The sequence below is a fragment of the Carcharhinus amblyrhynchos genome, chromosome 2 (assembly GCF_965287045.1).
Source record: "Carcharhinus amblyrhynchos chromosome 2, sCarAmb.v2.hapA, whole genome shotgun sequence".
Classification (NCBI taxonomy): domain Eukaryota; kingdom Metazoa; phylum Chordata; class Chondrichthyes; order Carcharhiniformes; family Carcharhinidae; genus Carcharhinus; species Carcharhinus amblyrhynchos.
Window position 1 is genome coordinate 54,680,499 of NC_137325.1, and position 19,977 is coordinate 54,700,475.

Here is a 19,977-nt window from a genome sequence, read left to right on the forward strand (position 1 = left end):
GTTGAGCGGTGTTCATTCATCTGTTGTCGTAGCGTCTGCGTGGCGTTTACTACCAAATAAACCTGTTGGACTTTAATCTGGTGTTGTGAGACTTCTTACTGTGTTTATCCCAGTCCAACACCAGCATCTCCACATCATGACTTTGCTCTGTGATACTTTTTTTTTCACATTTCCTGACGTGGCCTGTCACGCTACAACAATCAAGTTCTGCCTCATTATCCTGTGCCACCACTCACTCACACACCCTGATTTTTTAAACCTCCCATTCTTGAAACCCTCCCCCTCCTATTTAGAGCTTTTCAATGAGTCCTTGGTGTAATATAGTGTGCATATGATCTGTCCATATCTCCAATTTTCTGTTGGCACTCAGACTGATCATTAACCTGCACTCCTACCTTAAACTCTGACTTCCTAATTTTCCAAGCAACTGAATCCTCACCCCAACTCTTTAGAACGATAGAATCATAGCGGTTTACAGCATAGAAACAGGCCCTTCAGCCCAACTTGCCCATGCTGCCCTTTTTCTTTTAACTACTAAGCTAGTCCCAATTGCCTGCGTTTGGCCCATGTCCCTCTATACCCATCCTACCCATGTAACTGTCTAAATGCTTTTCAAAAGACAATTGTACCCACCTCTACTACTACTTATGGCAGTTTATTCCACTTACCACCCTGTGTGCGAAAAAATTTGACTCTCTGGACTCTCTTGTATCTCTTCCCTCTCATCTTAAACCTATGCCTTCTAGTTTTAGATTTCCTTACCTTTGGAGAAAGATGTTGACTATCTAACTGATGTATGCCCGTCATTATTTTATAGACCTCCGTAAGATCACCGCCAAGTCTCCTATGCCCCAGAGAAAAAAGTCCCAGTCCATCCAACTTCTCCTTATAGCTCAAACCATCACGCCCCAGTAGCATCCTAGTAAATCTTTTCTGCACTCTTTCTAGTTTGATAACATCCTTTCTATAACAGGGTTTAAAGCCCTTTCTACTTCCCTGATTGTACAATCCACGAGAACAATGGTCCCAGCATGGTTTAGATGTAGGCCATCCCAATAGTACAGCCCCCACTTTCGCCAGTACTAATGCCAACGCCCCAGGAACCGATACCCACTTTCCTACACCAGTGTTTCAGCCATGTATTTATCTCTCTAATTTTATATACCCTTTGCCAATTTGCACATGGCTCAGGGAGCAATCCAGAAATTATAACCTTGGAGGTTCTGTTGTTTAAATTAGTGCCGAACTCCTCAAACTACATAGTTCTACTTATGTCATTGGTGCCTAAATGGACCGTCATCACTGTACTCTCCCCTGCAAGACTGCCCAAACCCTGGCAACTGGCACGCAACACAGCCTTCGAGATCTCAATCCTGGCTACAGAGAAATTGTCTATTTCCCTAACGATACTATTCATTTGTCTTTTCTCCTCCCGTATATACACACAAAAAGTAAGGTCTGAGATACCTGAAGTTATAATCCAATGGAAAATATAAAATATCTGACAACTTTGCAAAAACCATGCAATAAAAGGAAAGCGAACAACAGTGCCATGAAAAGTAAAGAAGTATGTGAATCTCTTAAAGAAGAGTCCTGGTGAGAACACAGCTGTGAATACTGTGAATAGTTCTGACCATCCTATTACAGAAAGGATAGAGATGCCTGAGAAGGACAAAAAAAATTACTATAATGATTCCAGAACTGACAGGATTGTAACCATCAGAAAAAAATTAATAGGCAAACAGAAGACCGATGCAGTACAAGATAGAAATCTTAAATATTATGAAAGGTTTGACAGGATAGATGAAGACAAAATGTTTCCACTTGTGAGGATAAACCAGAACTTGGGGCCATTGGTTTATGCAGTCACCAACAGATCAAATAGGAAATTCAGGGGAAACTTTGTTACCCAGCAAATGCGTGGAATATGGAATTTGCTAACTCGAGTATGCATTTAAGGAGAAACTAGATAAACACGAGAGAGAAAGGATGAAGGATATGTTGCTGGTGGTGATGCTGTTAATTGGTTGTTAAGGTTATAGATAAACAGATGAAGGATGTTGATAAGCATCGTATGCACATATAAAAGGGGCTTGCGCTATTTGTACAGTATAGTGGCTATCAGGCTCACTTCTTGCGAAAAGACCCAGTTCAAAAACCCACAAAAACATTATAAAAAGGGACTACTTCATGACCAGTCAGTGCTCCGGGGTGCATCATCCCAAGAAATAACATTTTGGTTTAGTTAGTTTCCTTCGAAATTTTGATGTTCTGTGTCAGAGTATCCCATAGCATCTCTCCTTAGTTTATTTTATTGATAACCAACAGCCTGAGTAACTAGGGTCAACGTAAAATTGGACATTTTGAATTAATACACAGCTAAACTGCTTCTCAAGCAAAAAGCCTGATAAAACTCAGACAGTACAAGATTACTACAGGTCAAAAGCCAACAGGGACCAGCCCAGACCTGTCTTGCATATTGAAGAGGTGCTTGACCTTAACAATGGGGGAGTCACGATGACCCAAAACCCATCAAGGAGTACTCAGCTAGAACAACTGAAAAATACATTAGGTTTGTGTATTCCCCAGTTTCAGCCATACTCCCTGTATACCTATGACGACATAACCTTATTGGGTGATGTGGCCACACCCCCCCCAACCCTATCACCCTAGGCCATTCCAGAAAGGCTCGAAGAGGGGGTTAAAAACAGCCATCCTAAGACAAACCCCAGTGAAGGCTCAAACGGCCTTCTGCAATCTGTGGTGACAGAAAAGCGGGCAAAATCCACCTTCATACCAAGCAAGCCCTGAGCTCACTGGTCAACTCAAGCTCAATGAATTGAATCCAACAGTCCAGTCAACTGCTCCAGACTGGGATACATATTTTTCAAGTAGTCAGCCCAGTTTGCAGAAAAGTTAGCTTAATTTGTTGTTTAAGAGATGTTTCTTTAACTTGCAAGTGCTTCTAATAAAGATAAGTTTAAAGCACAGTCCTTTGTCTGTCTCAAAGTAAGAGCAACTATAAATAACTTCTTGAGTAATAAACTGGCTGAAGTGTCTGTGTAGAGTATTTCACAAGCACCAGTTTGTTATATTCAAGCACATTAAAAAGGGGCTGGTGGGATATTTGATTGGTAAGGAGGAGGCAAAGAAGAGTTAAAACCTATTATGGAAAGGATTTAGGTCTAGTTTCATACTTCACCATCTGGTTTGGAATCCATATCCCAATGCCCATGTCTAAGACCGCAAGGAACTAAAGGTCGTGAATGTTGCCCAATCCATCACACAAACCAGCCTCCCATCCATTGACTTGTCTACACTTCCCCCTGCCTTGGCAAAGTAGCCAGCATAATTAAAGACCGCACACATTCTCTCTTCTACTTTCTTCCTTTAGGAAAAAGATACAAAAGTCTGAGGTCAGGTACCAACCGACTCAAGAACAGATTCTTCCCTGCTGCTGTCAAACTTTTGAATGGACTTAAGTTGCAGCAAGTTGATCTTTCTCTACACCCTAGCTATGACTCTAACACGATATTCCGCACACTCTCATTTCCATTTCTATGAACAGGATGCTTTGTCTGTAGAGTGTGCATGAAACAATACTTTTTATTGTATGTTAATACATGTGACAATAATAAAATCAAATCAAATGAATTTAACAGGTGTATGAAGAGGGGTAGAAGGCGGCTCATGTGGAGAATAAAAGCAGCCTGGACCTGTTGGGCTGAATGGCCTATTTCTATGCTTGTAATAAATACAGGTTACTGATCACATTTTTAAACATACATTGCAATAAGATCTCACAAAGCAGTATTGGCTAAATATACAAAATAGGAAAACCTTTAGTCTTCTTTTCCAGACTGGAAGCATCCAGTGCATTTAAAACACATGCTCTGCCCTTATCTGTGATTGCATAGCCAAAAACAGCTTTTCAGAGCACTGTCAAGCTCTGTAAAGCGACACACCTTCACAAAGTCAATCTGGAATTGGCAATAAGTGCTGACACCACACCATATGAGCAAATATGTTTTAATAGCCAACAAATTTCTTTCAAAAGAAAGATAGGCAAGGGGATTAAGCGTTATGGGGAGAGGGCGGGAATGTGGAACTGAGACACGACAGACCAGCCATGATCTTATTGAATGGCGGGGCAGGCTCGAGGGGCTAGATGGCCTACTCCTGCTCCTATTTCTTATGTTCTTATGTAACACGCAGCCATATCTATTTGTAGACATATGTGGCAGCCATTTTTCACTCAAGATTCTACAAACAAGAACTTGTTTTGGAGATGTTGGTTGAGATAATAAGAGTTGGCCAGGACACCACGCTCTTCAAACAGCATCCGGGAGGGCACAAAAAAAAGTAGCGTCCTGAACAAAGCAGCACCTTCTCAGTGCAGCACTAAGGCATTAGAACATAAGAACATAAAAAATAGGAGCAGGAGTAGGCCATCTAGCCCTTCGAGCCTGCCCCGCCATTCAATAAGATCATGGCTGATCTGTCGTGGCTCAGTTCCACATTCCCGCCCTCTCCCCATAACCCTTAATCCCCTCGCTCATCAAAAACCCATCAACCCGCATCTTAAGAATATTTAGCGAGGCAGCCTCCACCACTTCAACGGGCAGAGAATTCCAGAGATTCACCACCCTTTGAGTGAAGAAGTTCCTCCTCAACTCCGTTCTAAACCACCCCCCCTTTATCCTGAGGCTGTGCCCCCTCGTCCTACTGTCCTTTCTGAGCGGGAAGAGTCTCTCCACCTCTATTCTATCCATCCCATTCATCATCTTATATGTCTCAATGAGATCTCCCCTCATTCTTCTAAACTCTAACGAGTACAAGCCTAGTTTATTCAGCCTCCCCTCAACTCTGGTATCAGCCTAGTAAACCTCCTCTGCACTCCCTCCAAGGCCAAAATATCCTTGCGTAAGTGCGGCGCCCAAAACTGCACACAGTACTCCAGCTGCGGCCTCACCAATGCCCTATACAGCTGTATAATTCAGATGTTAGAGGGAGATTTTTTTACACAGAGGGTTGCGGGGGCCTGGAATGCACTGCCAAGTAGGGTGGTGGAGGCAGGCACGCTAGAGTTAAGGCTTACCTAGATAGGCACATGAGCAGACTAGAGATAGAGGGATACAAAAGAATGTTCTAGTTAAGGATCAAGAGCCTCAGGACATTCCTAGGAATCAACAGATTCCTATGGGCCATCCAACATACTTTATGGCTCACCTGTCTCTTACGTTTGGGCTTCTGGGGATCTTCCGTGAATGTCTATATAGGCTGTGTATGTTTACTGATGTCTCTTTTTTTTAACATCCACAGGTGATTCTGTCCGCCTTATTGGCCAACAAAGGGCATACACACGGTAGGTCATGCGAGGGCTGCTCTTGGATATTGCTTCAAGAGTTGCCTAATGCTTCACGTCATTAGTGTACACTTAAACTGGACCAACTGACGGGCAACACGACAGCTCAGTGACTATCACTGTTTGCTGTGCAGATACAGGGACCCGGGTCGGATCTCCAAATTGGGTCGGCGTCTGTGGGAGTTTGCACATTCTCCCCGTGCTTGCATGGGTTTGCTCCGGGTGCTCCAGTTTCCTCCCACACCCCAAAAACGTGCTTTTAGGCTGATTGGTGTTAACAAATTGTCCCTAAATTAGACCTCCCTTAATCTGGCGCACATATAATTCTCTAAATTTGCACCCCTTTATCTGGAGTCCAAGAGGCGTAGACAAAAGTTGTAGGTCAGAGGAGGATTGGAATGAGGCGTTCACTGAATGTTAAAATGGGCGGCACGGGTTTGTAGGGCTGAGGGGCCTGTTTCCTGTGCTGTGTTGTTCTTTGTTCTTTTGATTTTAGAATCCAGCATCTGCAGTAATTTGCTTTTAATCTCCTCTCAGATTAGGAATCAAGGTCTAGTAAGCTACTCTTCAGATAAGGCAGCTTTAGAGGATAGGAATACCTAAACCAAGGTGTACAAACATAATTCAGGACCCCTTTAGTCACATCATTTGCCCTATTTGTATATATTTATTATCTATATAAAAACAGCAAATCTTACAGGAATCTGGGAAGCAGATTCAAAGAGCTGGTTGGAATATGGGGGTTTCTCCGCATTACTGATTGAAGAGCTGAGATGCAATACTCTTGTAAATTCTACTAGTTGCAGATACATATAATCAATGTTACAGATTTTCATTGGCAGTTTCCACCATAGAATTCAAAGCAGAAATATTGACAAGTATGACAAAAATGTGAAAACAGAAAGTGATATTTTGTTATGCGCAGACATAGGAATTTTAATTTCTTAGACATATTTGTCAGAACAGAGACAGTTTACTTTTGTTCTTTGTTTCTTTCCACATCTGAATGTGATGGGCAGTAGTAAACAGACTTGGTACATGCATTAGAATCACGTGAGTAAATCACAGGTGACAACATTTCAACGGACAACAGCTTTATCAGTATTTACTTTACTCCATATTACAACGGAACATTATAGGTTGCATATATCAGAAATAATTATATCATGCTCAGAGATTTTCTTTGATTACGTTGTCAGTCACTGAGAAACAACACTTACAGCATTAGTTGTGGATAAGCCTTTCACAACCTAGCAACTCCTACAGATTTTCAATTCAATCAACTAATCTTTGATAGAGTTTGTATATACCTAGATTGATTCCAGTCAAATTATTTAAACTCAGATTTTCCTACAAATTTTCAATCCAATCAACCAATCTTTGATAGAGTTTGTATATACCTGGATTGATTCCAGTCAAATTATTTAAACTCAAAAGCAGAATAGGTAAAAATGCAGCAAATAAGAGTTAGTTTCATACAAAAAACATTTTAAGTGGACGGAACTTTAAAAATGCTGCAATTACTGGTGTAGTTATGTTGTGTCTAATAATCAAAATTTTAGAGGTCACTGCACACTGCAGTGAGCTGTCAAGTGTAAAAGTAGGTGGACCTCCCATGGACCATCCAGACATTCTATAAACTGAAGGAAAGCTTATTTAAACGGTTGCTGTCTTCCCCGTTTCAAATTTATTCAAAATTAGTAACAAGTACATGTGCCAGTACAGTAGCTACAGTATGAGTACATTCCCAAATGTGGCTTGATTAATCATGTATCAACTTGTTTTTCAGGAACACCAGCACTTTATATCTTAAGCATTCCTAATATCTATATTGTGTTGTCATATTTACCAAAACGTATTGGAATTGAGAAAAATACCAAAATATGCACAGCATGGTAGTTTGCTTAGGGCCTCAAGTTTCAACACATAATTTTCATGCTTTAAAAATTCTTTCAAGTTAGAAGGTTCAACTGTAATCATCTTTACATCAGAATCCACTACACCAAGATTTAACCTGTAGTAATTTTCAGGAGAGCGCTTTCATGTCACTTCTATATCAGGGATATCACACATGAAATTTTATCTGGCCGCTAGCCGAGTCTAGTTGAAACGTGGGTTGCCAAGTCTCCAAGCAAACATTTCTGAAGTCAACTACATATTATTAATTTTGCAGCAAAACACAGCTCCTATTGCCATCACTAACACCTCAAGAGAGGGTGTTGGGAAGGCTGGGATTCTTGGGGGCCGGGGTTTGGGGCATGGAGACGAGAGTGCCTGGGATAAGGGATAGGGGAAAGATTATTGTTTAGCCAGTGAGAAAATGTGACTAGGAGTCACAAAGGGTAGGATCTTGGGCAGAATAGTAGTGTAGCAAATCAGATTTGGGAAATAGCTCAACGTGAATTAGAGGCTGGCAGACTGAAGTTTGGGCCAAGGGTGGGAGAAACTCAGGTTTGGTGCTTAGGATGCTAAGACTAAGGCTTGTGTGATGGAGAGGAGAAACTGGGGGTGGCTTTGGGATTAGGTGGCGGGGGTGGCTTTGGGATAAGTGAGGCATGCAAATGGGGTGGATGCAACATTTCCTGCAGAGTTAACAGCATCAGCAACAACAGAGTGGGATTAGAACTGATATAAAAACAACTACTTAAGGAGCAATTGAAACCTTGCTGACTCCACTGGTGATGAATGAAAAAGACAGTACAGAAATAGAAGATTCTCACTGTGTGCAAAAAACCAAACGCTTCATTTTTCATCATAACCTCCCAATATATGGACCACCAAGTTTCAGGAGGGCTGAGCATGGGTCAGAAGAAGTTCACAGTAAATGGAACTCGGAGCAGCACCCCTGACCTTTCTCCTTCAAGAACCACTGTAGAACTAGGGGAAAAAGAACTAATTGGAATTTGCATAGTGCATGCTCTACCTAAGTTTTTTCATTGATTTAGCAAAAGCGTCCTCAAACTAGTGCATATCTTTTGTATATTTAAATCACTAACACTGATTTCATGGGAGAAAAGGGATCAGGATATTGAGATATTCAATATGATCAGTCATGATCATAATGAATGGTAGAGCAGACTCGAGGGACCGAATGGCCGACACCTGTTTCTAGTTTCTATTACCCACATGGGTCTAAAAGTAGTGAGAGCATTGGCCATGCTACTGGTGGAGGTTAGATATATGACTTCACATGCAGAATTTGACATTCCAACTCATATCCAAAACTGGGCAAAAACACACCAAATAATTTCGTAGATTACGGTCCAACTGAATGCCAAAATGGTTGCTCAGATGCATGATATAAATTTAATCTGACATTCCTGATCTAAATAGTTAGCAAGCTTTTCTAAAGATCAAGGAATTTGAATAAAATTACATGAAAATTGCTTCAAAACCTTTTGAACGCTTATGCATTTCAACTCAGCCCAATTTATGAACAACACAAACCACCCAGCAAGCCAGATACCACACCCCCAACCCCTCTCTTAGCTGTCATTGCCAGGGCAAAAGACCAGCACACCCCACACCTATCAACCCCAATCCATATTCTTCCCCAAACCCACACTCCCCCACTCGCCACCCAAACGCCATTCACACAGTCCACCCAGTGCAACCAACCTTAATTACCCCAACTGCCACATGCTCCTCTGCCTATTACCACTCTCCTTCCCACATATCTCCCTACTCATCACCTATGCTCCACACCCCTATCTATCCCCGTCCCACGCCCGGCCCCGCTCCGCTCCCCCCGTCCCCGCCCCGCCCAGCCCGCCCCTCCCTCCCCATCCCCTGCCCAGCCCCGCCCCGCCCTCCCCCAGCTCCGCCCCTCCCCGTCCCCCACCCAGCCCCGCCCCTCCCCATGTCCCCCCTCCCCTGCCCAGCCCCCCGCCGCTCTCCCCCCGCCCCCCCCACCCAGCCCCCCGCCGCTCTCCCCCCGCCCCCCCCACCCAGCCTCGCGCTCGCCCCCCGCCCCCCCCACCCAGCCTCGCTCTCGCCCCCTGCCCCCCCCACCCAGCCTCGCTCTCGCCCCCCCGCCCCCCCCACCCAGCCTCGCTCTCTCCCCCCGCCCCGCCCTGCTCTCTCCCCCCGCCCCGCCCTGCTCTCTCCCCCCGCCCAGCCCCACTCGCTCCCCCGCGCCCCGCCCAGCCCTGCTCGCTCCCCCCGTGCCCCGCCCCGCCCTCTCCCCCCCGCCCCCCCGTCCAGCCCCGCTCTCCCCCCTCCCAGCCCCCGCTCTCCCCACCCCCGCCCTCCCTTCCCCAGTCCCCCGCCCAGCCCCGCTCTCTACCCCGTCCAGCCCTACTCTCCCCACCCCCACCCTCCCTTCCCCAACTTTCGCCCCCCCCATCCAGCCCCGCTCTCCCTGCCGTGCAATCCCGCTCTCCCCTTCTTTCCCCCCGCCCAGCCCCGCTCCTCGTGTCCCCCGCCCACCCCTTCTTTCCCAGCGCCCAACCCCGCGCGCCCCTTCTTTCCCCCCGCCCCCCTTCTTCCCCCCCGCCCAACCCCGCTCTCCCCTTCTTTCCCCCCCGCCCAACCCCGCTCTCCCCTTCTTTCCCCCCCGCCCAACCCCGCTCTCCCCTTCTTTCCCCCCCGCCCAACCCCGCTCTCCCCTTCTTTCCCCCCCGCCCAACCCCGCTCTCCCCTTCTTTCCCCCCCGCCCAACCCCGCTCTCCCCTTCTTTCCCCCCCGCCCAACCCCGCTCTCCCCTTCTTTCCCCCCCGCCCAACCCCGCTCTCCCCTTCTTTCGCCCCCCGCCCAACCCCGCTCTCCCCTTCTTTCGCCCCCCGCCCAACCCCGCTCTCCCCTTCTTTCCCCCCCGCCCAACCCCGCTCTCCCCTTCTTTCCCCCCCCGCCCAGCCCCGCTCTCCCCTTCTTTCCCCCCCCGCCCAGCCCCGCTCTCCCCTTCTTCCCCCCCGCCCAAACCCGCTCTCCCCTTCTTTCCCCCCGCCCAACCCCGCTCTCCCCTCCGCCCAACCCCGCTCTCCCCTTCTTTCCCCCCCGCCCAACCCCGCTCTCCCCTTCTTTCCCCCCCGCCCAACCCCGCTCTCCCCTTCTTCCCCCCCCGCCCAACCCCGCTCTCCCCTTCTTTCCCCCCCGCCCAACCCCGCTCTCCCCTTCTTCCCCCCCGCCCAACCCCGCTCTCCCCTCCGCCCAACCCCGCTCTCCCCTCCGCCCAACCCCGCTCTCCCCTTCTTTCCCCCCCGCCCAACCCCGCTCTCCCCTTCTTTCCCCCCCGCCCAACCCCGCTCTCCCCTTCTTTCCCCCCCCGCCCAGCCCCGCTCTCCCCTTCTTTCCCCCCCCGCCCAGCCCCGCTCTCCCCTTCTTTCCCCCCCGCCCAAACCCGCTCTCCCCTTCTTTCCCCCCGCCCAACCCCGCTCTCCCCTCCGCCCAACCCCGCTCTCCCCTTCTTTCCCCCCCGCCCAACCCCGCTCTCCCCTTCTTTCCCCCCCGCCCAACCCCGCTCTCCCCTTCTTCCCCCCCCGCCCAACCCCGCTCTCCCCTTCTTTCCCCCCCGCCCAACCCCGCTCTCCCCTTCTTCCCCCCCCGCCCAACCCCGCTCTCCCCTCCGCCCAACCCCGCTCTCCCCTCCGCCCAACCCCGCTCTCCCCTCCGCCCAACCCCGCTCTCCCCTTCTTTCCCCCCGCCCAACCCCGCTCTCCCCTTCTTTCCCCCCCGCCCAACCCCGCTCTCCCCTTCTTTCCCCCCCGCCCAACCCCGCTCTCCCCTTCTTCCCCCCCCGCCCAACCCCGCTCTCCCCTCCGCCCAACCCCGCTCTCCCCTTCTTTCCCCCCCGCCCAACCCCGCTCTCCCCTTCTTTCCCCCCCGCCCAACCCCGCTCTCCCCTTCTTTCCCCCCCGCCCAACCCCGCGCTCCCCTTCTTTCCCCACCGCCCAACCCCGCTCTCCCCTTCTTTCCCCCCCCGCCCAACCCCGCTCTCCCCTTCTTTCCCCCCCCGCCCAACCCCGCTCTCCCCTTCTTTCCCCCCCCGCCCAACCCCGCTCTCCCCTTCTTTCCCCCCCCGCCCAACCCCGCTCTCCCCTTCTTTCCCCCCCCGCCCAACCCCGCTCTCCCCTTCTTTCCCCCCCCCGCCCAACCCCGCTCTCCCCTTCTTTCCCCCCCGCCCAACCCCGCTCTCCCCTCCGTCCAACCCCGCTCTCCCCTCCGCCCAACCCCGCTCTCCCCTTCTTTTCCCCCGCCCCACCCCGCTCTGCCCCTCCCCCCACCCAGCCACACTCTCCGCCCCTTCCCTCCACCTTCCCATGTTCTAACCTTGCTCTCCCCCTTACCCACACCCCAACCCCGCTCTCCCATCCCCTTCCCATGCCCCAGGCTGCAGTTTCCCCCTTCCCCCACCCAGGCCTGCTCCTCCCCACCCCCTTCCCATACCCAGGCTGCAGTCTCTCTCTTCCCCTGCCCAGGCCAGCTCCCACCCCCACCCCCTTTCCATGCCCCAAGTTGCAGTCTCCGCCTTCCCCCGCCCAACCCCACTCTCACCCTCTATCCGACCCCACTAACATGGCCCGGCCCCGCTTCCCCCCCCCAACCTGGCCCAACCCCGCTCTCCCACCCTAACCCGGTCTGGCCCGGCCCCGCTCTCCCCTACTAACCCAGCCCGGCCCCGCTCTCCCACCCCAACCCGGCCCGGTCCTGCTCTCGCTCTCCCCCCATACCACGCATAGCCCCGCTCTCTCCTGCTCTTCACACTAACCCGGCCTGGCCCCGCTCCACCCCCAACCAGGCCCCGTTCTCCCCCCGTACCCCGCCTGACCCCGCTCTCCCCCACTACCCCATCCTGACCCCGCTTTCCCCGAACCTGCCCCAATCCCACTCCCTTCCCCCCCCACCCCCACCCCCCCAGCCCGGGCCAACCCCACTATCCCACCGCCCACCTCCCCCCGAGCCCAGGCCATTCCTGCTCTTCCCCCGCGTTCCCCCCCCCCAGCCAGGGCCAACCCCACTCTCCCCCACGTAACCTGGTCCAGCCCCACTATCCCACCCCCCCAATCCTGCCCAACCCCGCTCTGCACTCCCCCCCCAACTCGACCCAACCCCGCTCTCCCACCCCTCCCATCCAGCCCAACCAGGCTCTCCCACTACAACTTGGTCCAACCGCACTCTCCCCTAACCTGGCCCCTTTCTCTTGCCAAGCCCACTGTGCACCCTTTTCCCCCACCCAACCGCTCACGGCCCCTTCCCACATCCCAACCCCCTAACCCCATTCTCAGCCCCTCCCCCCCGACCCCACTCTCCCCCACCCCCCTCCGACCCCACTCTCCCCCACCCCCCTCCGACCCCACTCTCCCCCACCCCCCCCCGACCCCACTCTCCCCCACCCCCCCCGACCCCACTCTCCCCCACCCCCCCCGACCCCACTCTCCCCCACCCCCCCCCCGACCCCACTCTCCCCCACCCCCCCCCCGACCCCACTCTCCCCCACCCCCCCCCCCGACCCCACTCTCCCCCACCCCCCCCCCGACCCCACTCTCCCCCACCCCCCCCCGACCCCACTCTCCCCCACCCCCCCCGACCCCACTCTCCCCCACCCCCCCCCGACCCCACTCTCCCCCACCCCCCCGACCCCCCCCGACCCCACTCTCCCCCCCCTTACCTGGCAAACCCCACCCTCCCCCCTCCACAACTTTCATACCCCCCCCCCCACCCCCCTCCCCCTGTAGCGGTTGCAGGTCAGGCCCGGACACTGCAGCCGTTGCCATGGCAGCAACAAATGGCCCCAACTCGGCCCCAGGCCTCAAGCTGACACCGTCCGCCCTTCACAGCGAGCGGATCCCCCGAAACCACACCCAGAGCCGGTCCGGGGGAGGGGACGGGAGGGGAGGGGAGGCAGCAGGTCTGCCTTCCCCTCCCCGCGGACGCGGCCTGTGGGCGGGGGGCCCCGCGGAGCCTCGGCCGAAAGCCACGTCCGGAGGGAGCGGGGCCGGGGCAGCGGGGCAGCACCCGGGGTGGGGGGGGCGGGGGGCAGTAACCCCCGGGGCCAGGGCCGGGTCAGGCCGCGCCGGCCGGCCCGCCCCCAGCCACCCGCGGCCCCGCTCCACGCTGCTGCAAGTGGGGCGCTGCCTCTCCCCCTCCCCAGCCCGCTCTCCCTCCGCCCGCTCCCCGCCTACCGATGTGGTTGTCTTCGATGTGCTCGATGAGTTCCCCCAGGGTCTGGAAGTGCAGCCCGCAGCCCCCGAAGCGGCAGGTATTGGAGAAGAAGGAGGCGGCCGCGATCCCTGTCATGGTGCTACATGGGTCCAGGCGGCAGGAGGGAGGGGAGGGGAGCGGGGCGGGGACAGTGAGAGAGAGCGGGACGCCCCCCACCCCCCCCTACTCAAAGTCAGTCACCCACTCACTCAAACGAACCCTCCCTCTCCTTGCACTGGGCGTACAAGTATTTTCTTCGTCTTAAAAATGCTTTTTTAATCCCAAATTAAGTCAATTTTGTTCCCATCCCTCTCCTTGCACCTGCATATGTGTTTTCTTCGTTTTAAAAATGCTTCTTAAATTTTGTAAAGCCCTACATAATAAATTGCACTAAAAGTAATGTGCAATTTGTCATAGACCAAAGATGCAATGTTGGACAAATTGTTGAATAACATCCATTTGTGAGCTGTGTCCATATGTAAGATTTTAGTCTATGCCAAAAACATAAATCACAATTGGTTTTAATCTCTTGTCCTTCTTTCCAAAGTTTTCCATTTTTTTCTCTTCACCTGGCAATTGGAGTTGTCAGCATTTTCTATTGCTTCTTCTGGCTGGAGAAGAGCCCAAATGAACAGAGTGGATGAAAAGTAAAAATAAATCCTGCAGTGTCTGAGAATCTATCACAAGAACATAACCATCTTTAAGAATGTGAACTTGACTATTCTCTTCATGGATACCTTTTTAAACTAGCACATTCACATGTGTTTTTAAAAAAGGGAGGAGCCAATTAAGAACTTAAACATAAACTGCACTTTTCATAAAACAAAGTGTCAGTTGCAAAACAAAATCACAACGATGCTCATGATCATTTTGGTTTAGCCACTGTATTGCTTCCATGACATCAGTTCAAAATACCTAACAAAAGTGTTCATTTTGTTTGAGAGGCACAAATTTATCTCTAAGGGAGGATTCTCTAAAGTGCAGGTGTGATAGGGCCATTGCCACGTGGGTACAGCCTATCAGATCAGCCAGGTGTGTTTGTAAATAGAAATCAATTCCACTATTTCAAAAAATTTTGCAAGCGTGTGCAAGTTTCCCAGGTAGCTGGCATGATGCATCCATACTAAGGCAGTCTCAGATTCATCAGAGCAATGGCCTAATGTTGTTGGATCAGACAAGAAAAGCCATGTGAATGTCGCCAGCTTTACAGATGCCTTTTCTCACCTGATTTAACAGCACTCTGTGCAACTCCAAAGTACTGGCTAGGATTATACAACCAGCTGGAGGGGCAGGGCCTAAACATAGTAGGATACTGTGCTCCAATCTCAGTTAAATTTAAGGCTCCCCCCCCCCAACAGACACAAGGAGTTCCCCCTTATCAAGGGGGAATATCTTGGAGAGTCCCATTACCATCATCCCTACCTCTGCTCTTTCAGAGCCCACCTGCAAGTCTCTGCTCATCTAGAGCAGGAAAGCATCCATGTGGCTTGAGGCTTTTCTGAGCCATCACCCCACATGGAAATCAGGATCCACTGCCACAAGTAGAGATCCACCCTTGCATCAACACAAAGACTGGGGCAGTTCCCCTCCCCAAGAACCAAACATTAACGTCCCCCTCACAATGCACCATCCTCCCACAAGCATCGGGCCACCCTCTGAATGGGGGTCTCCTGAGGGCCCACCCTTGACATGGCCAACCCTGGTACTGGCAGGTTGACAATGCCAGGGTACTGCCCAGCCATGTCCCACACCACCCAAGGTTATATCTCACTGTTCACCCCTGGTAGGATCATCATGACTGGTTTTCATTTTTGAAAATCCATAGTGATTGATGTTGGTATGATGTCACTCAGAGTAGGTGGGAACATAGGGCAGAAGTAATAACTTTAAGCCTGCTAATCACATTTAAATTTATTACAAAATATGCTAATTTGCTGTATGCCCTTCATGACCATACCTTCAGCAGGGGTGGGGAAGATCACACTTGAGATTCTTGCTGGTGCATATCATATTTGTGGCCTCTTGTGCAGCTATTGCTGGATTCATACCCATAGCTAGTACTACTGTTAAATCACAGCCACGTGTACCCACTGAAATTGTGGCTGACGTCTGTGCAGATCTCCACCACAGATAGAACCATTGCCATTTGACATCCAGAGGAACCATTGAGCAGGTCATCGGCTTGCTCAAAATGTGGTTCTGGTGCCTTGAGCACCGAGAACAATGTCCAAAACAGCCCTTCAAGGGTCTTGCAAGTGTGATATGTTGCCTTCTGCACAACTACAAAAAGGAGTGGAACAGGCACTGGAACAGTGTGATGATTGATCAGCTTCCTCAAAGGAGAAAGACCATCTAGACGTCCTGCTGGTGCAGAGTCCAATGACCTGTGTGTCAGAGAAACCTGTACCCCTATCCAGGCAAGATTCACCTGAACGTCGGGATTTCCGCACAACACTCTTGGCATCAGGACGCCAGCAGCATCAGTTATGATCACAATCAAAAACTCATCATAACATACAGATCTTCTTACTTGAAATTCCAAGCCATTATCCTTTGCAGATTAACACTCTGACTTGTTACATCCAGATTGCTGTTCATGGTCAGCGTGCAATGAGTAAAAAGTGATGCTTAGAGTTAGTCAACGCAGATGGTTTTACGGTAATAAAGTCAACATGAGAGTGAAATTAAAAAATGCACTCAAGTGAATCCTATTGTGCAACCAAGACTATATCTGTGTTGTTTATGTTGATCTTCGACATGGTGCCGTCCTGGTGACTGAAGCAGTTGTGGAGGCAGACTGCTAGCTCCTATGCTCTGGTGATGTCTGGAATACACATCCTGTGGGTTGTTGGGTCTCTGAGGCCTCTCCCATAGACTGATTAGCTGCATCTGACAGGTCAGCATTGGTCACGAAGCAGGATGCAGAGGGACTAAGGGGTTGGCTACATACCAAGGGGGAACATTTTGAAGAGAGTCCCATTACCATCATCCCTACCTCTGCTCTTTCAGAGCCCACCTGCAAATCTCTGCTCACCTCGAGCAGGAAAACATCCAGTTTGGCTTGAGGCTTTTCTGAGCCATCACTGCAATTGACCAATCCAAGCTGCTGAAGGTTGCAGTCATAGGGCTGAATTTAATTACCATGAAAGAGGTCTTACTGCCACGACTGAAGGTGGGAGTTGGGACCATGCTGGCAGACAGCTAAACGTTGAAACAGCATTTCATTGGTCCCTTAAATTATTGAAACTGCTGTCCAACTGAAGATGGTAATCTGCTTCCCAAATCTGTGAGCTCAATAATAGGTCTGGCAGTTCAGCTCCCCCACCATTAGAGGTAGCTACTATAGCTACTGTTAAGGCTGATGGATAAAGAAGACACCTCCATGCCAAGGCACCCTCAAAGACAAGGTAGTTTCTTTTAAACAAGCTGGGGTTTGGCAATTGGGGTAGGAGGGTACCTTTCTCTGGGGGTGATCATTGCCACCTGTCACTCAGCTTGCAATAGTCACTTATGGATATAAATTCATCACTAAAGTGACTCAGATCTAATAGCATGATTACAACATAATACTTTCACCTGCTTTCTGTCGCACCCCTATCACCTGCCACTCTGCCAATTTCCAGTCGCTTCTCGTCCATTAATGTCAGTAATGGCATTCTATCCTCCTGGCTCAATCTCAGTCATAGGAATTATGTGCTCTTTTCTCCTGCAATGAAAAAATAGTGTTATGAATATGAGGCATGTAGTGTGTGGATTATAAAGTGCAGTGACATTTGTTGGACTTCAATGTGGAATCGGTTGTCATACTTTTGAGGTGGAATGTGAGTATTGTATGCAATGGAGGGTGATGGAGAGACCCTGAGAGGCTTTTCTCTGTATTGTCTGCCTTTTTGTGCAGAGTTCTGCTAAGGAGGTGAGAGAATACTGCCTGTCAGCTGATAATTTTAGGCACTCACCTTGCCAACTCTCAAGAGAACAAAGAGCAAAGAAAATTACAGCACAGAAACAGGCCCTTCAACCCTCCATGCCTGCACCAACTATGCTGCCCAGCTGAACTAAAACTCCCTACCCTTCCGGGGACCATACTCCCATCCTATTCGTGTATTTGTCCAGACACCCCTTAAAATTCACTATCGTATCTGCTTCCATTACCTTTCCAGGCAGCAGCTTGCCGGCATCCACCGCTCTCTAAAAAACTTGCCTCATACAACTCCTTTAACCTTACCTCTCACACCCTAAACTTATGCCCTCTAGTAATTGACTCTTCCACCCTGGGAAAAAGCTTCTGACTATCCACTCTGTACACGTCCCTCATAATCTTGTAAGACTTCTATCAGGTCACCCCTTAACCACCATCTTCCAGTGAGAACAAATCAAGTTTCTCCAATCTCGCCTCATAGATAATGACCTCCATACCAGGAAACGTCCTGGTAAATCTTTTCTGTACCCTCTCCAAAACCTCCACATCTTTCTGGTAGTGTGGCAACCAGAATTGAACATTATATTCCAAGTGCGGCCTAACTAAGGTTCTATAAAGCTGCAACATGACTTGCCAATTTTTAAACTCAATGCCCCGGCCGATGAAGGCAAGCATGCCGTATGCCTTCTTGACTACCTTCTCCACTTGCATTACCACTTCCAGTGACCTATGTACCTGACCCCTTTGCCAATCAATACTCTTAAGGATTCTGCCATTTACTGTACATTTTCTATCTATATTACTGTACATTTTCTATCCGTATTAGTGTACATTTTCTATCTGTATTACACCTTCTAAAATGCATTATCTCACTTTTGTCTGGATTAAACTCCATCTACTATCACTCCGCCCAGCTTCCAACCGATCTATATCCTGCTGTATCCTCTGATGGTCCTCATCGCTATCCGCAAATTCACCGACCTTTGTGTCGTATGCAAACATACTCATCAAACCAGTTACATTTTCCTCCAAATCATTTATATATATTACAAACAGCAAAGGTTCCAGCACTGATCCCTGAGAAACAGCACTTATCACAGCTTTCCATTCAGAAATGTACCCTTCCTCTGCTATCCTTTGTCTTTTATGACCAAGCCAGTTCTGTATCCACCTTGCCAGCTCACCTCTGATCCAATACGACTTCGCCTTCCACACCAGTCTGCCATGAGGGACTTTGTCAAAGGCCTTAATGAAGTCCATGTAGACAACATCCACTGCCCTATCCTCATCAATCATCTTCGTCACTTTCTCAAAAAACTTGATCACGTTAGTGAAACATGACCTCCCCTTCATAAAAACATGTTGCCTCTTGTTTATAGGTCCCCTTATTTCCAAGTGGGAGTAAATCCTGTCTCACCAATAATTTCCCTACCACTGACACAAAGCTCACCACCCTGTAATTACCTGGATTATTCTTGCTACCATTCTTAAACAAAGGAATAACATTGGCTATTCTTCGGTTCTCTGGGACTTCCCCTGTAGCCAATGAGGATACAAAGATTTCTCTCAAGGCCCCAGCAATTTCCTCCTTTGCCTCTCTCAATATTGTGGGGTATATCCCATTAGGCCCTGGGGATTTGTCTATCTTAATGTTTCTCAAGAACCCCAATTCCTCCTCCTTTTTGATCTCAACATGACTCTCACTATCGACACACCTTTCCCAGATTCATCTACTAAGTTCTTCTCTTTGGTAAATATTGACACAAAGTACTCACTTAATATCTTGCCCATGCATAGATCCCCTCCCCGGTCCTTGACTGGGCCAACCCTCTCCCTGGCTACCCTCTTGCTCTTTATATATGTATAAAAAGCCTTGGGATTTTCCTTAATCCTGCTGGCCAATGATTTTTTGTGACCCCCTTTAGCCATCCTTAGTCCTTGCTTAAGTTTTTTTCTACTTTCCTTGTATTCCACGCTTGTTTCGTGTGTTCCCAGCCTCCTAGCCTTGACAAATGCTTCCTTCTTCCCTTTGACTAGGCTCACAATATCTCTTGTTATCCAATGTTCCAAAACTTGCCATACTTATCTTCATCCTTCAGGAATGTGCCGGTCCTGAATCCCTATCAACTTACACTTGAAAGCCTCCCACATGGCAGATGTTGATTTGCCCTCAAACATCTGCCCCCAATCTACATTCTCCAGTTCCTGCCTAATGTTGTGGTAATTAGCTTTCCCCCCATTTAGTACCTGAACTTAAGGACTACACTTTTCTTTATCCATCAGAATGTCAAAGCTTATTGAATTGTGGACACTGTTCCCGAACTGCTTCCCTACTGAAACGCCAACCATCTGGCTGGGCTCATTCCCCAATACCAGGTCCAGTATGGCCCCTTCCCTATCTACACACTATTTCAAGAAGCCCTCCTGGATGCTCCTTACAAACTCTGTGCCATCCACACCCTAGCACTAAGTGAATCCCAGTCAATATAGGGGAAGTTAAAAATCTTCCACCGCAACAACTGTTACTTTTATACCTTGCCAAAATCTGCCTACA

At 49.8% G+C, this 19,977-nt stretch overlaps 1 protein-coding gene across 1 annotated transcript in view; it reads right to left on the reverse strand.

Moving 5' to 3' along the window:
• jazf1b (JAZF zinc finger 1b) overlaps positions 1 to 13,622 on the reverse strand; it is a 261,570-nt gene extending 247,948 nt beyond the window's left edge. The window contains exon 1 of the mRNA XM_080216210.1: positions 13,486 to 13,622. Within this exon, the coding sequence (XP_080072336.1) occupies positions 13,486 to 13,600 (115 nt within the window). The 5' untranslated portion in view covers positions 13,601 to 13,622. The remainder of the gene's footprint in view (positions 1 to 13,485) is intronic.
• Between the last annotated feature and the right edge of the window lie 6,355 nt (positions 13,623 to 19,977).